Source organism: Manacus vitellinus, unplaced genomic scaffold, assembly GCF_001715985.3.
Source record: "Manacus vitellinus isolate BGI_N305 unplaced genomic scaffold, ASM171598v3 scaffold_59_pilon, whole genome shotgun sequence".
Lineage (NCBI taxonomy): Eukaryota > Metazoa > Chordata > Aves > Passeriformes > Pipridae > Manacus > Manacus vitellinus.
The window spans coordinates 1622552-1643814 of NW_021940681.1; the positions used below are offsets into that span (position 1 = coordinate 1622552).

Genomic DNA, 21263 nt, shown 5'->3' on the forward strand with positions numbered 1-21263 from the left:
ATAGTGAAAGGTGATATTCTGTGGGTTTATTATATTTATGAAGTCATAGTTGAAAACAGGAAAGTGGCATGGGAATCTGCAGCTGGGAGGAGGAGATAAAAAATATATAAAAATATATTTTAAATATATGCTTTTCCTGGCTCTCAAAGTAAGGCAAATAGGTAGGTTTCTGCAGCTGGTAGGAGGATGTGTAAAAGGAGCCTGTGGTTTGTTTGGGTTTTTTAGGGAAATGTCTTTTTAAAATAATCCTGTGCACTGAGAAGCTCTGCCCACACCAGTAAGCCTCAGAGATGTAAGTTTATCAGCAGTTCTGATCCACTGATAGGTATTGCATTTCATTCTCAGCTTCAGCAGCATTGTTCCCACTGTCTAGTCCAACCCTGTTTAGGAAATAAAAATTTCTGTACTGTGGAGCTGTAGCAGTGATGAATGTATGTATAAGAAGGACAACAATTCTGAAAGAAATATTTCAAGGTGTCTTTCCAAAATAAATGGTATGCAAAAGAGCTTTCAGCCCAAACAGTTGGGTTTGGATCCTTCTGGCCTAACAGTCAGCAGTGCAATTGCAGTGTGATTCAGAATTGAAAGGTAAGGGGAAAAGAAATAAAAAAGAGATTGAAAGCTCTGTGTCATACCACTAGTGCTGCAAAGTCAAAACATTGTTTGTTGGTGGAAGTGTTGTGCTTATTAACCTGTTTTGAACAAGTAACAGCTTTATTTTCCATCTTCAAGTGGCTGTGTTGTGGTAGCCCCTATGATCTAATGAGCTATTAAAAATGATGCTGCTGACATTCCTATTTTAAGAAATGGCACACAAGCCAACTTTTGAGCAAGCTTTTGCACACACAAACCAGACCTAAAGAATATCTGAAATGAAATGTCATAAAAAAGTATTTTCTTTACTTACAAACCTTGTCTTCTTCCATTTCTTTAGGTCATTAAATAACACTGCAGCAGTATTTCTAACAGAATGTAGAATAGAAAGTTAATAGAAGTTAAGATCCAATTCCAGCCACTTTTCTGAAACCTATGTGTAAATGCAACCACCACGTAGAAATATTTAGAATAGCTCTTTTATAACATTTGAATTTCAGATAAAGAAAGCTTTTAAAAAATTTTCTACTCTATGAGTTTTTCAGTATTTCTGATGAAAGCAAATATCATAACATCAATTGATTTTACAATACTAGCACCATCTGTAACTGTGGTCTTACCAAAACCGATTTTACATGATTTGCAATTTATGGTATAGCACAAAGACAACTTCTTATCAAGTCCTTAAACTTGGCACTCTGGCCTTCAAAAGGTTTCTGTATTGACTTCTTCTCAAGTCTCTCCAATATCTAGAGATTAGGCTGCTCAACCTTTCTCCCTCCCATGCATACATACCCAGCGTAGGCTCTTTCACCAGGCAAGTTTACCAATATTTCACAACTCTTACAGTCTCTCAGTTTAAAACCAAGCACAACAGAGCAGTGACATTTAATAGGTCAGCAATCACATGCCAACAGATGGAATAAAACAAGCTTACTTTGCTCTAGCCAGAAGCTGGGTACTCTCCAGATGTGAGCTGACAAGCTTAGCAAATATCGGTGGTACCAGATTAGTGGTATTTTGCAATAGAGAGGAATTAGGGAAAATTAGCTTGGACAGCTTATCCGGTATTTAAACCTTCATTCTGTAGCTCAGAAAAAGATTGCTTCAGTTCTGACTCTGTTCCTTGGCTTAGATCTAAATTCAGACTGTTCAGACCTGGTTGATGTCTGGTTGTTATGAACAGGGTCTAGACTGCAACCTTCCTCCATTTACTTTGTTTACATGTCCCAGTGTGCCTGGAATTAATTGATTGATTTGTGTAAACAAAAGAGTAAGTACAGTTGCCTTTGTTCTTCTTAGGGTGTTCTTTGGCCCAAAAGAGGTCAGTGGCACTTTGCTGTTGATTCCTTACAGCTGAGACTTTGTCCTTTCTGTTGAAAGGAACTTGTTTCCTTTGGCTCATGCAGTATATAGCATGCTCTGCATCAGTGTGCAGTTTGTATTGCTGAATCTCTTGGCTAGTGGTACACGTATATGAGCCCGAGTATATCCTCAAATGACCCTTTCAGAATTTGAATTGTGCCTCAATTATATTTATGTACTCTCCATCTTGGTGTTTTGGCATCCTATACTACCCTCTGTCATCCGGCAAATTCTTTCAAAATGAATTCTTTCAAAATTCAGCAGGTGTTCTTTTTGTGGAACTATATTGCTGGGTTCAGTGTAATTGATGGCCTTAATTAAAATCCACACTCAGAAAGTCTTATTTTCCTATTCAACTTCTCTGACCAGGTTTAAAACACTCTTCACAGGCATGGGATAAGAACTGTATGAAGCATTTCATTTATGTGAAGCAAAACTGGAAGGATGTTTTCCTCTTATAGGTTTCTTTCTTTCTTTCTCAGGGGGATTATTGGAGAGGTTTTTTACCCCCTGCGTATTCTTTTGATGCAAAAAAAAAAAAAAAATTAACTATTTCAGTTAATTTGGACTTCATGAAGTCCAAATATGTAGGCATGCTAATGTTGAGAGAGGGAGGAGAAATTTGAATGGGACTATAGTAGCACAGCTGAGAAAGGCAGATTTAAAAATGTTTTAAAATGGGCTCAAAAGTTTGTATGGCCACGAATAGGCATATATAATGAATCTTTATCAGCTTGAGGTTTACATATTTAGCTCTTTTTTTCTCAGTGTTCTACAGGAAAAGGAGATGTCACATAAATCTGGTACTAGAAATACAAGAAAGGTTGTTTTAAAATTAATCACTGTCATGGGAAATGAGGTCTTACATACTGGCTTTTCTGTCATTTGGCAAATGTCCACACTGTTCAACCTGCCCATTTTGTGTAAATGAATCTTGATGAATGTACTTCTGAGAATTATTCAGTGTAATCACTTCTCTGACCTGTTTGACATAGCTAGACTCAGTTGCTGTAAGTTGCTTTAAGTTGCAAACCTTGATCAGAAGGGTTTAAGGAGTTTTATGTTTAGTTCAGATATGAAAAGACAAATTAGACTGTAAACTATTTCAACAGATGTAATACAGCCTACCTGCAGTAGGAAAGATAGCAGGACCCATCTCCCATTTTTGCAGAATTTTGGGCAGGTTTGGGGCAGAATTTTGAAATCAGGGAAAATGCACAACCATGAGTTCACTGTTGACAGATAGAGCCACACTAAAGACAAGACAGCAGAAAGCTGGCATGTCTATGCAATGAAATCCTGTCCAGGAAGCACCAATGAACATATTTGTTTGAAATTAAGCACGTTAGCCTCAGTTGGCACTCTCCTACGAGGGGCACTTGTTACTGAAATGCTGTCACAGGCTCATTATTTTGTAGGCCATGACCTATATTTGGTTTGCTCATATGCCAAGCTCTGGCATGGAGTAGTGTGAATGGGCATGCTGCCACACTAACAGATGGCCATCTGTAAAGATGGTACCAGGAGAGGAGCTTCAATGGCCTGAGCATTATGGAGATATTTCATGCATTTTTGTTCCCCATAGTTTGTTCACTCAGAGTAAAGGGAGAAGCCATTTGTTAATTCATACCAGAAAGGAGAACAGCTCATTAGATCCAAAATCCTTTTCCCTGGCTGCCTTAAGGTCGGCGCTCTGATTAAACAAAGGGCAGTGGTATGTGGACATTGAAACCTCCAGCTCCAGAAGCAGGCACTGGGGAGATCTCAGTCAAGCTGCTCTGCAGTTTGGCTGTGATCTAGCACACATTCTTTGCCAAACTCCACGAGAATGAGCAGCTGGGACATGGGAGGTTGAACATCCTCGCTGTCTGAACAAGTCCCCTGGGAAAGCAAGCTTTTTTCATTTCCCTTGAAAGCTCCCATCTCTCTGTTCAACAGATACCTTAACTTCCTGAAACAAGTGCAGTAACTGTACAGTAACAGGGCTGCCATGCCCTACTTTTTCTTCCTCTCATACCATTCAGCCTCTGCCTTTTGCTTCTTTTGTAGGGACCGGATGAGAACGTCAGTCAATGTAGTGGGGGATTCTTTTGGTGCTGGCATTGTCTACCACCTTTCCAAGGCAGAACTCGACACCATTGATTCCCATCATAAAGGGCATGAAGACATTGAAATGACCAAGACTCAGTCGATCTATGACGACATGAAAAATCATAGGGAAAACAACTCAAACCAATGTGTTTTTGCAGCTCACAACTCAGTCATGGTAGATGAGTGCAAGGTACCTTTCACATTTATGGATATTGAGACATGTATATAGCACTGCATGCTTTATTTTATCTTATTTTTTAACCTGCATGTATTTTTCAAATCGTTCTGCAAATAACAATGTGACAACAAGGTTCACGAACCCCAGACATTTTGAATGTGTTTGAGCAGTTCAAAAGATGTTTTTTTTGCACTCTTCTTAAAACTTGTCATTTGATGGGAAAAAATCATGTACATTGTTTACATATCAAAAGGCAAGATGCAGCGTATTATGGGATATGCCAAGACGCAGAGAATATGGCATCACCTTCTATGGACATTTACTTAATTTTCTATGGCAACAGAGAACTTAATTGCCAACCCAAATGAAGGATAGCTGCAATTCAGATACAGCTGTTGTCACTTGCTGACTGCCTTCATGATATGCTGTTCAGAGATCGACATGTTGAATGCACTTTAGCATCAGAATGCTCCTGCACTCATACAGCATGCTCATGCTTCGCTTCGCACATCGTTCCTTCTTGAGTCATTAAGACACAAACATTGTATTCTCTCTCTAATCCTTGCTGTAACTAACATGGGATATTAATAGTAATAATAACATCTTGATCAGAGTAAAGTGAGCTTGGGAACTCCACCAGTTGAATGAGAAAACAGGTGGGGAGACTAATGGTTAGAAGTTCACAAAGAACCCACCACTAGGATGGGGCAGTTTAAGATCAGGAGAGAGCTTTTGAAAAGGAGGAGAAAGAAAGTGAAAATAAGATGGAACCTTTGATTTCATAGTCTTTTTTTTAATTTATTAACACTCCAGTCTGATGCCGTACACTGTCTTTGAGACAGTGAATTTGCCAATTGGCCCACCTTAGCCAATTATCCAAAGAGATTCTCTTGTATCTTCCAGTTGCCACAACTGAGCCAGTATCTAACTGTGAATGACTGCACTAAGTTCATTAGCTCACCATATATTTCAAAATATAAGTCCTATTCTATCATTTTCACTTGTCTCTAGCCTGGCTGGAAATGTTCTTTAGAATATTTTTTTTTTCCTAATGCTTCATTCTTGATAATGTAGGCTAAACCTGAACTGCCAGGGGGGAAAAGTAATACTGAATTCAGAAAAAAACCCAGCTTTCATCTTCAGTTTTTCCCTGAATCTTCCAAGGTTTCAGTAAAATGATTTTTTAAAAATGAAAACATACATTTTATTCTGACATGGCTCTCCCCTTTCTCTTCTGGCCCACTCTTTTTCCATGAGAAAAATTAAAAAAATAAATCTGAAGTGGAAAGAGAATACATGATTACACGAAATCGAAAATTGTCATTAATTTATATTTCTCAAAAAAGGGAAAGAAACTCTCTGAAGAGAAATATAACATTTGATAAAGGCTTTTTTTTTCATTAAAAATAAGCATATGCACACACCCCTTTTTCGGATAACTTCCTTTAGAATTTTTGGAAAAGTGTTTTTGAGTTAAATAGACTGTGCTAATTTCAGTGGATTTAAGACAAATTAAGCTACCGTATAGCAGTCTTGAATCACATTCATGATACTGAATACTGATAATTTTGTCTGCTTCCAGTCTCTCAGGTTTGCACAGAGATCCAAGTCAAGTTAGAAAGTTGATGCAATCAATATTTGCTAGACTTTCTTTTCTCCTTCAGTTTCTCTTATCATTTCCCTCATTTGAAGCAGTAGCTTGTCTCAAAAACATGGATTAATAGTGCACTATGTCATCCTAAGCACACCCTTTAATTAAAATTTTGGACCAAGGATGTATGAGCTAGAAGTGTTTGTCCTTTTTAACCATTTTAGGTTTGCTCTGCTTGCAATCTCATTTTGCACTTTTAGACTCATGAAAGAGCCAGTCTTTGCTGGATTGAGCACAAAACTGACTTTGAGCAGATCACTTCTCTTGTTGATGTGTCTGTCTGCAAGCTGCCAAAAGGATGTGTTGTTATGACCTAATTGATAAGCTATGCTGACATCTGCAAAGTGTTTGGATCATGTTGAAGTACCTGTACAGCTCCTAAGTGTTAGACTAGCAAAAGCAACAGAGAGTAGGATTTGGGACTTCAAAATAAGCAGCCGTTAAATTTGAAGAGACATCTCTTCATCCTGTCAAATGCACTGGTGGGTTGAAAAGCATACTGCAACTCTGATCAGGATATGGAAAAGCTAATCTTCTAGCATGTCCTTTCTGTTTACTTTCTGTAATATACTCCATGTATAACACTAGTACCTTATAATTTTGCATGGTCAATGTACATAATTAATAATTAGTTTACCTTTATGTGGGGGTAGAATGGTTGTTATTGCATGATATTTTTGTATTTTTTTTATTACCACATTTCACATGACTCTATGTGATTTTCATTTCTGAATAAGCTGTTCATTCCTGTATTTGCATGTTTCCCACTTTCAATGATCTCAGAAAAAGCTTGACTTTGTTTCAAAAATCAGTGCATTTTGTCATGTTTCCATGTCCCAATGCTTCCATGCATCCAGTTTATCCAGCATGGGGAATTTCAGCTCTGTCTTTAAGTTTTCATTTGAAGCTGAGGATGTTAACTTACAAGGTAAGTTAGGAAAAAGTAAGCCATCCATTTAGAATTAAATGAAATATTTTCTCACATTATAAAGATCTAGATCACTTTTGTAAAGTTAAATTGACATTTTACCTTTTTAATTTTTTTAAGTCATTTGGCTGGAGATATCTTTCTTGAAACATGAATTCATTTATAGTGATTTCTGGAATGCAACGTACAGTGTTTACTGTGAGTACCAACTCAGGTTGGTAGGCCACTACAGGTGTTCTACCATACTTAAACCTTAAAGTTTTAGCACTTATCTTTGCAGAAAAGAGCAAAGTTTTGTGGTACTTTTTGTGAGACAAAAATAGCATTACTATGAATTTTTGATCTGGCTATACCCAAAATCTTTCACTACACTGTTACAGTGGTATGATGAACAATACTTTCACAATATGTCTTTTCTTCCATTTCTTTAAAGGTGGTGTAATTGTAGGTGAGTTAGTATAGATACACGTCTATGATTATTCAGACCTTGCATATTTTTCATGTCCTTGCATCAGTTGTGCAGCTTTGCTAAGGAATTCCACTGAAAAAAATATGACTTTCTACATTTAAAAAAAGTAATCTGTCCTTGAAATAACCCAGAGAAATCTATAAGAGATGGAAAGGAGTAAATTCTAAAATATTTATTTAATAACATTTTTCTACTGCTAATGTTTTCTAGTCAGTATAATAAATGAACAGGAGTCTCAGTATTTGGCAGTGTTATGAATCCTGAATAAACACTTATATAATAAGTCGTGGTGTATGTAATTCCTGAAAATATCATGATCTTCCATATGAAACTCATTACTTTTCTTATCAAAGTGCCTTGGCCTTTAAGTCGGTTGTTGATGATAATTACTTGCAGGTAACACTGGCAACCAATGGCAAATCTGCAGACTTCAGTGTTGTTGAAGAAGAGCCTTGGAAACGTGAAAAATAAGTGAAGAGATCCCTAGCTGCATCTTTAATAAGCCCTGGAGCTATCTTCTGGCAGAAGATATCATGATTAAAGAAGATTTCTCTCTTTTTTTTTTTCTATTTAACATCTACAATTTCTGCTTACTTAATTTCGTAAATGAAACTTAGCAAAGATCTCATCAAATCATTGTAGTGTCTTTGCCAAGCAATGATCCATAACCATCTGTCTCCCTTGTGTTACTGTTTGGATGATGCAGCTGGAGAATACTCCATGCAGTGCAATGTGCTCTCACCCACTTTCCCTTTCATTCAAGACACAGAGAATGTAAATGCTGCAAAATGGGAAGATCAAAGTGCCAGTACAGTTCATTACAGGGACTCAGGGTCACAAATATGAGAGAAACATAACACCACGTAAGCCTTCAAGTGTTTTGGTGACTCTTGTGGCATACCTGATCTGTTTATCACTGTATGGCTAAAATATCTTTTGAAAACGTCCATAATGATTTCTATTTCTTTTAATAATTACAAGCACTGTACTTTTGTGCCTAGTTGTACTTCAAACTGACCTTATAGAAGTCAATAAGTTATCCCAGACATTATGTTAGATCAGTACGACTAATAGTTAGCATCAAGAGAAGACCTTAGATTTGTATGTGCATGTGGTATGTTTTTATCAGATGTCCCAGGGCAGGTGCAGCCTTTATTTTATGATGGTGCGATGCTCCTTTGTGACCACAGTGCATCATATAATACAAGGCAGTATAATTACAGGGGTGGTAGTTCACTAAATCTGCCTGATGTGCAAAACCACTGACTCAGTTATGGCATTCTTAATCAAAGTAGGTAGTACCTTAATGTTCACCCTGCTCCACTGATCGGAGAGATTTCTCATGTGAATGAGACTACTCCAGTAAGGTACTACTGAGATTGATTATGGATGTTACGACTGGGTACTTGAGCTACAAACAAATTCTGAATCCATTATTCTTAGAGAATTATTGAATGTGATAATCAGTAGCATTTGCTATGAAGTGAAAGCCATCTTTCAAGTATATTATGTTTCAGTGGCTAAATCCTGAATTCCTTGCTAAGCCAAATTTCATATAAAGTTAATAGATTTTTGTCCAGGGTTAGGACTGAAAGAAGACTAAACCAGAATTTCAGGATTTAATGAATTTACATCTCTCTCTTTTTTGCAGAGTAATAAGTCATATAACTCCCTAATGGCAGAGAAATGTTTTTTAGAGTACATGGCATCTGAACTAATGAGATGGTGTTTTGTAAACAGATTATATCTGACTCATCCTGTCAGAAGAAATTACAGTTACAATAATCACCCTGTGAAGTGTTTTTAAAGGTGCTTGTTAATATTCAGCAATTTTAAGATACTAGTGAATGCCATTATATTATTAGCAATGTTCTATAGCAAAGCTGAGCCACATGGCCTTGGAAGGCTCTACTCACAGAACAAACTTTGTGCAATTTTGGGAGAGCTCTTGGAAGTTCTCAGAATTAATTGGAATATGAGCATATGGTGAACTTAAAAATGGCAGTAAACAGAGCTGAAACATTTATGGAAATAGACCATTCAGTGTCTGTGCTCAGACCTGTCATAGGTTTAAACAGGAATAATGTGTTTAACTGTAGACTGATATTTGGCTCTGTAGAAGCTATTAAAATATAAATATGGTCTACTTTTGTTCATCTGCATTCATATAAATATCTCTGAAAATGCACACCGACCTGAGCCAGCTAAGGCTACTTGCATGGTTAATAATGTGCAAGATCAAGTCCATTGTCTTAGTATCCCTCCTTTAAGCATTTGTTGTGGAATATTTTTCTTACTGTTGTTTTTGTCATCACTTGAATTCCATGGCTGCAATCCTAAGCAAAATGACCTATATAATTTAACACATATTGAACCACTGTGAATTCTGTAAGCCTCTAACATGTATTAAAGATGGAGACCTTTTCCAGAGGCCTCCTGAAGTATCTTAAGGATTTTTTTTTTTTTTTTTTTTGGTGAAAGATGGAATTGTAGGTTATTCAGAGAAGTGGCAGGCAGGTTCTCTTTTCTTCAGCCATTGTTATCAGCATATCCAGAGTTAACCTATATCTAGCTACTGCTTCTCCCCATTAGCTTTCACTGGGTTGTGTGCCAGAAATGTGCCTAGGATGGTGTGTAGGTACTGTAAAATGTTCCCTACTCTGAGGGCACTGGCTCACATCAAGTGAAATTTTCTGTCACTTGGGTGGTAGTTATATCCAAGAAAAACACATAGCATTTACCCTGGTTTATATCCAGCATTCTTGAGCTGTTTCATGGCACAGCTCACCCCTTAACAGATGATTTTTCATCCTTTTCACCATAGCACTTTCTTAGCAGCAGCCACAGTGATTGCTTACCTTTAAAGTAGCTTTAGAAAACTGGTCCATATACTTTTAGCTGTCATTTGAAACTGTTTAGCAGTTGGAAACAAACAGGAATGTCAGCAACATGTGACTAGGCAGCTCCACAAAATTACATGTTGAGAAATGCTTAAAATATGCTTACAGTTATCCACTTGGGATGTATTGTCCTTTGAAGAGTGCTTCTTTGGATAGAGACTAGGGAAGGAAGGAATGCAATAATAGAGAAACCCCACCCACATATAGAAGAATAAATTTGGGTCTTTTGATAGGATTAGAATAGCAGACTGTGATTTTAAAATAGTAATTCTGTAGATAGAGTAACTCAGGGATTTTTCAAAAGATAATTATGATGGTATTTCTCTATTTAAATGTGGATGTGGGAGAAGGAGAAATGTTGGGTTTTTTTACTCCTCTACTTGTAGCCTGACTGAATATTTAATATAGTGTTACTCCAGTGCAGCACTGTATTAAATCATCAAAAAGCTTTCCACTTCTGTGGGAAAATGTAACTCACTCTTGGCTTTCATTTCTCAGTTTGCTCAATCCACACGAGGCTGGGTTGCTACTTAACTAAACAAACAGAAAATAACCAAGGGACCATCCACTTCAGTTAATACAAAGTTCACATTTCAGTAGGCAGTGCTGGTTACTTGCCAGCCTCCTTTTAGTTTCACCAGGAGTGCCAATGCATTCATTTGAATCTGGCAATTTTTTTGTATCTGTTCACAGTGCTGGGGTGGCAAAGTTAAAGGAAAAGCACAGTGGAAAGTGATTTGTTTTCTATGTAGTTCAGATAGTTCATTTCTTTGTACATTCATCTCATTTGCTGCTCTAGCAGTTCCCCCCACCTTTGTCTGTGCAACTGAGCTATCCTTTGGCCTTTGGATTGCTGACAGCACACTGGCACATGGAAAAGTCTAGACCAGGCAAAGACGCAGTTAATTGCATACTAAATTAAATACATGCTTATGTGTTTGCTTTATTCATTTGCTGCTGAAGTGAGGTTGGCATTCTTTTAGTATCTGTTCATTGAAACTAAAGCATACTCTATGTTAAAATTATGGGAAAGGTGGAGCACTTTGACACTGATCTTGTTTCTTCATTGCTTCCCTTGAAAGACAAAGGCTGCACCAGCCTTTTAAGAAACGTGTATGGGTCTTATACATGAAGATGCTTCAAATAGGTAGGGGATAAGCCATTTGAACTGTATTATGAGATGTGCTCTTTCCATTTGAATTGGTGAGAAACTCAGTATGTCTTTGAAAAATTGTTTGCAGTGGTAAAACCTGTGCCTGCAATGCTTTGAATATTGGACTACATGAAACCCCACTGAAATCTGTGGGAGTCACAAGCTTCCAGGAAAAGTCAAGTCCCTTCCTGTCTCTGTTAATTTATAAGACATTTCACAATCTCATCCTAGGGAATAGTCTTTGTTTGCTATTTATAATGAAGTTGATTCTCACATCCAAAAAGATATCTGCCAAGATGCTTCTTTTTTACCTAATTGTTTCTATGCTACAAGTCCAGCACTGAAATTAAAACTCAGCACAAAAATAAGGATCACTATCATTACAGTTTTTTTCCATATCTTCTCTAAGGTACAGCTGATCTCTGTTTTTTCTCAAAGGATGTGGAATTCTAGACTTTATGCCACTTTTAAAGTACGAGTAATATAGATTTCTGATTTGTTTTCCATCACTCCCAGGGTCATTATTTTTCCAGCAGTAGATACTCAGAAGAGCACACTGTTCATCTGAGAAGTGGCAGCATTAGCATTTGAACAAATTTATTCTGGTGACTGCCTGGATTTTCTTTGCTTCCTTGCCTTCACTTGTGTTATTGCAGCCTTGTTGTAGCAACACAGCAGCAATTGCACAAATCCCCATAACTATAGGTAGTATTAAACCTCACCTCTAACATTCACTTCTGTAATTATCTTCAGAAGGGCTCTGAGCTTTAGTATCAGGCTCAGAAGAATCCTTTTGTGGAGATGTAAAGGTATAACTGTTTCTCATTTCATTAAGTTCCATTCATCTATTTTTATTGCTGCATTTGAATTAATTTACAGAAGGATAAATAAGGGCACTTTATAAAAATGTACTGTAATATTATTCTGTTATGAGCCTGAAGACTGTCCTTGGCTTTTATTACTGTGACTTTTAAAGCCACAATTATGATATTTTTCATCTTAGCTATTGTGATAGGTGTAGAGTCCATTGGGACAGTTAACCTCGGCTATAATTCACCATGTAACACTATATAGAAGCTCCTGTTCCCAGCAGAAAGCATTCTTGGAAAGATGAGTTATTTTCTTCTCTCCAATAATATTGATGACTTTGAAGGAAAAATATTTACCCCATTTCCTTTGTCTAAATAGTGATATATAGAGTGTAGTTTCAAGTACTAACGAAAAAAAAGGAATCATGATACTGAAGTGTCAAAGAAGGCAGTCAAGCTGTAAATGCATTGTTCAGCTTCGCCATGTAATTTTTTAAAATGCTGTGTTCTTGCTCACAATTTTCCTGAAAAAATGTATTTAGTGCACATTCCTTCCAAAGTCATCAGTATTTTTTCCCACATAGGCGTGAAGGCTGTATCTCTCCATGGTCCTCAGACAAAGCACAGACTCTGCAGTTCTGCACACTTAAGGCAGGACTCTGGGTAAAGTCCCCAGGAACAGTGCCTGGGGCCTGTACAGTGGATGCCTCCCTCATTTTTTCTTCCTGATCATGTTTTATGTTAAATTGAAATCTGCTGCTACGAATGAATCAAATTGCTGCTGATGCCCAGGTGCTGGTAATTCTTTTACTTCTCTTATGAGTGGGCTCCCTGGCACAAGGCTCTGAGGGACCGTCCCTCACATGTGCCCACCATCTCAGAGACATCTTCCCCTGCTCAGGGGAAACCTGGTGGCTCCCCACTACCAGGTTGATACAAATCCTAACACAGATAAAGTGGTTGTGCAGTTGCAAGTACAAGTCTTACAAAAAAGCCAGGTTCCAAACACTGAAAAAACCTAGAGCACATGACTGAGCCACTGAGTAGGTCTCTACTAGTCCAGGATGGAAATAACTGACAGACTAATGTAAGATATGGGGAGACAAGAAGACTTGTGAGATTTATCACTTCACCCAACCTTTGATCCCCTTTCATTTCTAACTACATTCTGCTGCAGAGCCATTGCTGATCGATGCTAGTATCCATTCCTTCTTGTCTGATTTTTCAACATTCAGGAGTCCTGCAACTGTTTTTAATGATGCTCTGTGGCATACATCATTGCATGAAGAGAAACTGGCATAGGCAGCATCACACAACCTGGATTGTCTGGTACCTGTATATTGCATTGTACATAAATAATATAGTTTGCAGAGATTTTTGTATCATTCTTTTCCATTCGTTTTCTACAGTTTTTTTTCCGACTGTATGCAAACTGTGCTTGCATATTGATGTTGTGGTTAGTATTGTAGATTATAGCATTTCCATTTTGATGGTTTGTATGGATTTGTGAGTTCCTGTGCACTACACATTGTCCTTCTTTCTTAAAGACAATTGCATACACTTCCATCCAACACATCCTGCTCCTTTCTTAAATATATCATATTTCCTATGATCTAGTGTGAACTCTTGCTTGTAGAATGCATTAGAAAAAGCTGAATATGTATTTATAGTATTAAATATTATATGCTCAACACTGATTTAGTTAATAATAATACAGGTTTTAGGGGTTTGTACTTGTTCTCTGGAAACTACAGTGTAGACTGACTTAAATTACCTAGTATCTGTAATTTACAGACACACAAATATTTTCTTATAATATTTTCTATGTGATTATATAAGGTAGGGACATAATTCTCTGAAGGTGATCTATACCTTAGAACAAAACCAGTTTTCATATGACATTTAGGATCAATGAAATATTTCTGTGTTATGTTTAGTGACAATTTATAGACAAAGCACAAAATGCAAGAAGCAAATAGGAATTTCAAGATGTCCTTAAATGCTGCAGTTCATTATGGAACAATGTTATAATAATCTAATCTGAGCAATCTTCTAGGTTGACTGTCTTGGGCAATCGTCCCTCATTGTAATAATTTTTCTTGATGTTACCTTTGCCAAATCCTGCAGTTCTTTCTTAGGCCCTGATAATGTATATTTGATTGACTCAGAATGCAGTTTTAGAAAAACTGGAGATCTGAGGAGGCAAAAAATATGTTGCCAGGTACCCTGTCCATCTTGCTACAAATACAGTGTGTGTGAGTTCAGCCTGTGGAAAGAGTTTATGATCTCACCACCTACTTTTGCCTTCTTGAAAAAGGACCAAGAGAACCACCACGGGACCAATATAATTGAGTAGCATCCATATAAATACCTCTTGCTTTCTTATGTATTTTAAAGAGAATAACCACTATATTTTTCGACCCAGATGACAGTTGCTTCTCATTTTGGTCATCCCTTCCCATTAGGCAAATACCTGTTGGCATTAAAGCTGTGGCTGTAATAATTTCTACTTAATAAATAAAGAACTGTTTTTAGAGGAATAAAAAAAATGTAATATAAATATTCATAACAACTATATAACAAAAAAATGTTCTATGGCCTACTAGCTCTTTGACTGTGATTCAAAACAAAGCAAACATTGAATAGCAAGGACTGCTGTCTCAGTGTGACTGATACTGGGTATCTCTTTAACGATTAAAAAATATAGGGGGGCCATGTGATTCTGCTGAGGTTTTGGAGCCTAAGTTTCTAGTAGATATATATATGTAGGAAGTGTGTTGATATACCCTTGTATTTTAATCTTTATTGTATTTTAAATCAGATGTAACAGGTATTATCTTAATAGGAATCACAGGTAGAATAGTGCTGAGTTACTAATAGCTGGAAAACCCTATTGATACAATTTTTGACATTTTGTTGAAGCATGATGTCCAGTGCCTCTCTGCACTTAGTGTAGATAATGTAGCTATCAACATGTAATTTCAGTGAAATGGTGTATACAGTATGTGTAGCAGTGCATTAATTTAATTTAATTGGCTTCTATGTGTTGAGCCATAGTAGAAAATTAGACTGTGTTTTGAAATTTTGTTCTACTTTCTGTTTTTCATTTGTATCTGGGTTTGTTTCTTTTTGGCCATTCAACTGATTAGGTTCCATAGCTTAGTAACTACTTTGTCTGTCTGTTATGGAGTATCCAGTTTTGATAACATTCCGAATCATGTATGCAGACAGGTTATTGTAAATATGTTCATTTTAGTTTTCAGCTATCTAACCAGTATTGAGTGTGTTAGAAGCTGCATGTGTGTAGTTCTCTGGCAGTAAATGAAAGTGATCCCAGCATAGATTTCCTGCCTTGTGAATGCACGTGTTATGACATGTTAATGAATTAATGTTCACATGAAGTGATAAGTTTTGTTTTCTTCGTTTGCTTGAAATGTTTGAACTCTTTATCACCAGAAGTTTAGTAAGTCACTGTTTAAATTGGCACAATGAATAAGGGGAAATCCATCTAACTGCATTCCTGTTGGATGCCCTGGCTGCTTTTGACTCTGTGCAACATTCAGCCCTTAGTCACATCATGGCATCATAGGATCCCTTTGAGTCATTTCCAGTTTCTCCTTGACCACAAATGCCAGGAAAGCAGAGCAGTCCCACGGCTGTGACTGGGCAAGCCTGCAGGCAGCAAGGGGCTGCCAGTTCTCTCCAGAGTGCCTGGACAGAAGGTTCCAAGTAGGAACCTCTATTTCATCCCCTTAGCAGGAACAGTCTCTGAGAAAGATGAATATGCTCAGGGGCAAAGGGGCACTGTTTCTTTCACTGTTAAAAAGGGATATTAACAATTATTGGAAAATAAATGCAAAACTAACAGCTTCTCAAGCTACTGTGTTTGTTGTATAGACCTGTTATCAGAACTATGTCTGATCATAAAACAGACATATGAACTACAAAGTCAGTGGCAAAAATCTTCTGAAATCAGGGCTGCAGTTCAGATCTATGAGAAAATAAGGCCGTATAGAAAGAAGAAGCTGATTTGTTCCTAGATGCCCTGGACCTGGATCTCAGAAATGTAATCATCCCCTCTAAGCAGAAAGAAATAAAAATCAGGCCCCAAAGCACAGAATCTATCTTGCTTGGTGAGTCCTATCATGATGCTTCAGGATGAATTGCATGCTGGAGTACTGTGTGCTGCCTATTCATCATCCCTTGCCCCTTCTTTAAGGTGACCAGACACGAACTGGAATGTTTTGCGATCTTTCACATAAAAAGGATAAAAAGGAAGAGGGATAAGATTGGTCTTTTCTTTACATTCAAAAAGTTCTGCAGATTTTGAATTTACATACTGTACAGAATCTATAGCACATTTTGTTTAAAAATTAATGAATGCAGATGATAAAATTTCTCCCAACTCTTGGCTCTGTTCTTGTATATTGTAGTTGGAATGCCTTGTAGACTGATTCTATTTTTGTAGTTCAGATCCTTTCCTCTTTACAAGGATTGTTAGTCATTTGCTTTTAATGCTTTCTTACGGCGTGAACTGATTTCTGTAACTTTCATGTATAAAACAAACTAGACATTCTTTCTATACTGGAAATATAGTCATGAATATAATATTTCACTAAGTGTTGTACCTCTTATGTACATACATCAATAAATGTTGATTCATAATTTTCATCTGTGAGTTTTAATTTCAGCCTGGGCTCAATATGGGAATGCTTTGTGTAGGAGTTTAAATAAAGCAGTCTGGTGTGAGAGGCTGGCTGTTCTGAAAACTACATTCAGGGTAGAAGATGGACTTGACTTTGCCTAACTGTTAGAAAACCTCACCCTTCACTGTATCCTCCAAATATTCCAGGATGCCGGCTGCAAATGAGCTCATTTCCCAAAAAGGCCAAGGCTCACTGGCTACAGTTCTTGGCAATGAAGCCAAGAGAAGTGAAAAGAGATGTTAGAAGAATAGGAGAATACAAATCAGTGGCTGCAGTTGCTTTGGAAACCTACTTCCCTCCCCTGGCTACGAAAAAATAAGACTCTTATTCATAGTCTTTCTAAAAAAAAAATAAATAAAGCCTGTAGCGGAACTTCTGGAGTACTCTGTAAAGAAATCAACACTTATTTAACACATAAACTAAGAGATGCTTATGGAGCAAACCATGGCCCTGTGGACTGGTAGCTGCTAAGTATGGAGAGAAAGCTCCAACATTTATGCATGCTCAGAGTAGCAGACTTTACGGAAATAGCATAACTACCGTTGTGTGATAAAGACACATAACCGAAACCTCGGCTGTGAGGATTAACTGTATGCACAACCCTGGCCCTACTTCTTCTTAATCATCCCCTTGAAAAATTTCCAAAGAAACCCAGGCATGGCAGGAAGTGGCTTTGGCAGCACCTCAGCTGGCGATCTGCCCTCTTAGTCAGTAACGAACTAAGTCCTGATGTGGTGCTAGGAGGATCTTTGGGCAAAAAGTAAATCTGAGGCCCCGGCTACCTGCTGCCATTTTGATACCATGTTGCTGCTTTCTGCCAGAGGCAAAAATGCCTTGATCTGGCCTCACCAACAAGTGTTGTTAATAAATGCATTCTGCTGATGTAAAATTCCCTGCTGAAGTTGGTTCGTGATCCCCCATCACTCATATATTTCATGTGGACTGTGTACGTTCAAATTCCTTCCCTAGAAGGTGGCTATTCTTCTGTTACACATCATGATAAAAGTTGAAAATGAAAGGCCTGACATGACCCATGCAGGTCCCTGTACAATTATATGAATGCAATTATATGAAGTTGTCCCTTCTGAAAGTACACACTCCTAAGGCTGATTCTCTAACCGCTTGCAAGCCCCTTGTGTACCCCTTTTCCTCCATGTCCTCAGCATTAGAGCAAAAGATTATTTCAGGAGTGTCTTTTTATCTGAAATGTGTCCCTCTCTACAGGAAAGAATCTGCTAGAAGGTGCTATAAAAGACAGTCATGAATCATTGACCCATATTAAGAGATATTTCTATATCTCCTCTCAGGCATGAAAGAAAAACTGAGATAACACTCAGGGTTGTTAAAACTCAATCTTCTTTGTATTAGATAGTACATGTAAACAGGACAAGGTTATGAAAGAAACAGGTGGCCCCAACGTACAGTGCTTTAGGGGAAAAACAACATTAAAAATTACACTCAGTTGGGCTAGAAAGAGTTATTTGCAGCAAACACTTATACTACAAGAATGTACAAATACCCCAGCAGGGTTTAGTGCCATTTTGCTTCCGAAGCTGTGCAGAGCCCTGTGCACACACAAAACTGAGGCAGCTTTGCAGGCTTGGCAGGTGTCTGTCTGCTGTCTCACATGTACAGCATGCAGTGAAAGTAGGAAGGAAAACAGACTGCATGCAAGATCAGGCCTTGTGGTCGTGGCGGTGTTAGCAGAGCAGGCAGGTTCTGTGGCGATAAGCAGAACGTGTCTGTGTAGACAGATAAATTACAAAGCCGACTGTCACCCACCGAAACTCACAGGGACAGGATCTGGAGGAACAGGACCTCACACTGTTGGTGGTGCTTCTGTAGCACAAGGATGAGTACTTAGAAAAGCAACATAGGGTCTATTTTACACAGTGTTGTGCTCTTCATTCTCACTTGTGGCTGAACTAAAAATGTTTGCTTTTCCTGTGTTCATTGTAAGACTAATCTATCTCCATTTGTCTGTTTTCTTACTGGGGTGCCAGAAGGTGCTCCATGGACCATTCTCCCGTGATCCATGGACACCACCTGAGAAACGCTGCTGTGGAGATGTGCAAGTGAGAAAAGACATCTGACTCCCAACTCTCTGAAGGGACAAGTAGAGAGACCAAGCTAGGAAATGCACTCAAAATTCATTCCATTGTTTCACTGAGGTTAGTGGTATTACCTAAATTGACAAGATCACACAAGCTTTGTTTCTGAACCTCATTTCTCCCATTTTGACTGGTCTATAACCAACAGGCAGGCTTTATACCTATCCTCTTCATGGGCAGAGGTGAAGTCATCCTTCTTGAACAAAGGGCAATTTTGTTTTTTAAGTCACTAGCTGAACAGGCAGCCTTACCTAGAGTTTATTTCAGACTTTCACTTGACTAATTAAAGATGAAAATGAACTACAAAAGAACTGTAGGGAAATACCTAACAACTATGAACTTGACTCCACTGGTGAATCTGATGACCTACTGCTGCAAAACAAAACATGCCTAGTTGAGTGGATGATTGTGAAACAGTTTTACAGTAAGACAAACCCCATGTGCTTGCACACTAGGATACGGATAGACAGTACTTAGATGTACCTTGGCAATGCTTGAACAAAGCCGAAACATAGAATAATTTGTGAATCTGAAAACTGAAAGGAACCCAAAATACTTTGTCCAGGGATTTACTCTGAGGCTTGTATCACTGACAGTGGTACTCCACGGTATGTGCAGGAGGCCTATTCTCTCCTTTGGAGTGCTGTTGTCAGCTGAGATCACTGTGGCTTGATTATGGGGCTCAGCTGTGATGGGCTCACCTTAGGTAAACTCATTCTACAGGCTCAGGCTGAGAGCTGCAGAAAATTGTCTCCCTGAGGTAGCTACAGTAAGGTGCTGCTAGAAATCTGCAGCAGCAGCCCTAAACCGGATGTTTGCTTTTAAAAAAAGTAGGCTGATTAAAAGCGGTGAATATAAACTCTTAAATTAAAATACTGAAATTCCCACCATGAGGCAAAACCTACCCAGTTTATTACTGTCTGTTCTGAGAAAAATGGAAGTGTGGAGTCTCAATTCATGCAAAAGAAAATGTGTTCATTGAAAATGACCTAAGCCTTTTTTTTTTTTTTCCAGATTAAACCAGGGGAAAAAAACCCTTTTGAATATGTGGTGCCAGAATCTAGATGATGTACACCAGTGAATACAAGTAAATTTAGATTTAAAGCTAAAAACTCTGCTGTACCAGAGCCATTTGGTACCAAATGATACACGGGACTATCAAAATGGGCATTAAAACTGACCCCACCATAATATGACTGCCTGAGGCAAGGCTTTCAGATGCCAGGTACAAAATTTACAGCCTCCAGAGAGTAAAAAATGCCTTATCATATCCTCCTCTGTCCTGAGTTGCTCTGGGAGTTAGAAGGACTTCAGGACAAACTCAGCAGACATGAAAGTTGTTGGGTGTACAGAACCTCCACTGCCTAAGAGCCATATGCTCATTTACCACTGCCAGCCTACATACCCCTAACTTTAACTGTGCCTCAGATTCAGCACCAGAAGCAAGCAGCTGTTGAGCTAAATTCTAAGTTAAGTGGGTGTTTCAGTGAGGCTTTTCCTTAATATTCTAAAAAATGCTTGAGGGTTTTCCAATAGATACACTTATGTCATCTTAGACTTGAATAGTCCTATTTTATTGTAAATTTGCACATACATTATTTTCTAGTGGCAAATAAATTACCTGTAAGAATTGCATTTTAGTACAAAGGGAGAGCTGTATTATCCATTAGGCATGAAGAATCTTTCCCCCCCTCAAAAAAAATTGACCAAGAAAAAAAAGTAGTTTTGCATGGTTAGATTTTGTCTGGAATACTAAAACTAGCTGAAACTATGTCTGTTCCTTAAAAAAAAATAATTCTTATTTGACAGTCCTTGTGGACTTATTTTGATCCAAAACTTCATAACGTTTTTTCCGAAAGAAATCATAAAATTAAAGACATTCACATCAGTGTTCAATATACAGCTTTTTGTGGCAGAGAATGTATGAAAGTAGGTTTCATCCCCCAATTTGTTAATCCAAAACCACTTTGCCTGTAGAGTAGGAAGTTTTAATAAAAAACCTGAGACTCCTTGAAGGTGTCACTCAGATAAAATCTTTCTAATTCTTGCTGGACCCATCCAGACAAAACCGATAGAAGGCTGTGTTTAAAGCATATGTGAAGCTTTCACTGCCTCTGCTTTACTTGAGCTTTAACAATCATCAACTGTCTTGAGGTCAGGAGGGCTTCTTTGACAGTGGATTCGCTTCTTCAATTTCAGCTTTTAAAAAAACTACGCAGCTATGTGAAGATCCATATCAGTCCTGCACTTTCAAAACAGGAAGATAAGCAAGAAGCAAAATGTTCTTGAAATCTTGCCGTTGCTAACC

General features: G+C 37.9%; 1 protein-coding gene across 3 annotated transcripts in view; it reads left to right on the plus strand.

Moving 5' to 3' along the window:
* The window catches only part of SLC1A2 (solute carrier family 1 member 2), an 88653-nt gene extending 71844 nt beyond the window's left edge, over positions 1-16809 (plus strand). For all 3 annotated transcript variants that reach the window (XM_018082025.2, XM_018082026.2, XM_018082028.2), the window contains exons 10-11: positions 4009-4240; positions 7673-16809. In XM_018082025.2, the coding sequence (XP_017937514.1) occupies positions 4009-4240; positions 7673-7747 (307 nt within the window). In that variant the 3' untranslated portion in view covers positions 7748-16809. The remainder of the gene's footprint in view (positions 1-4008; positions 4241-7672) is intronic.
* Positions 16810-21263: the final 4454 nt, after the last annotated feature.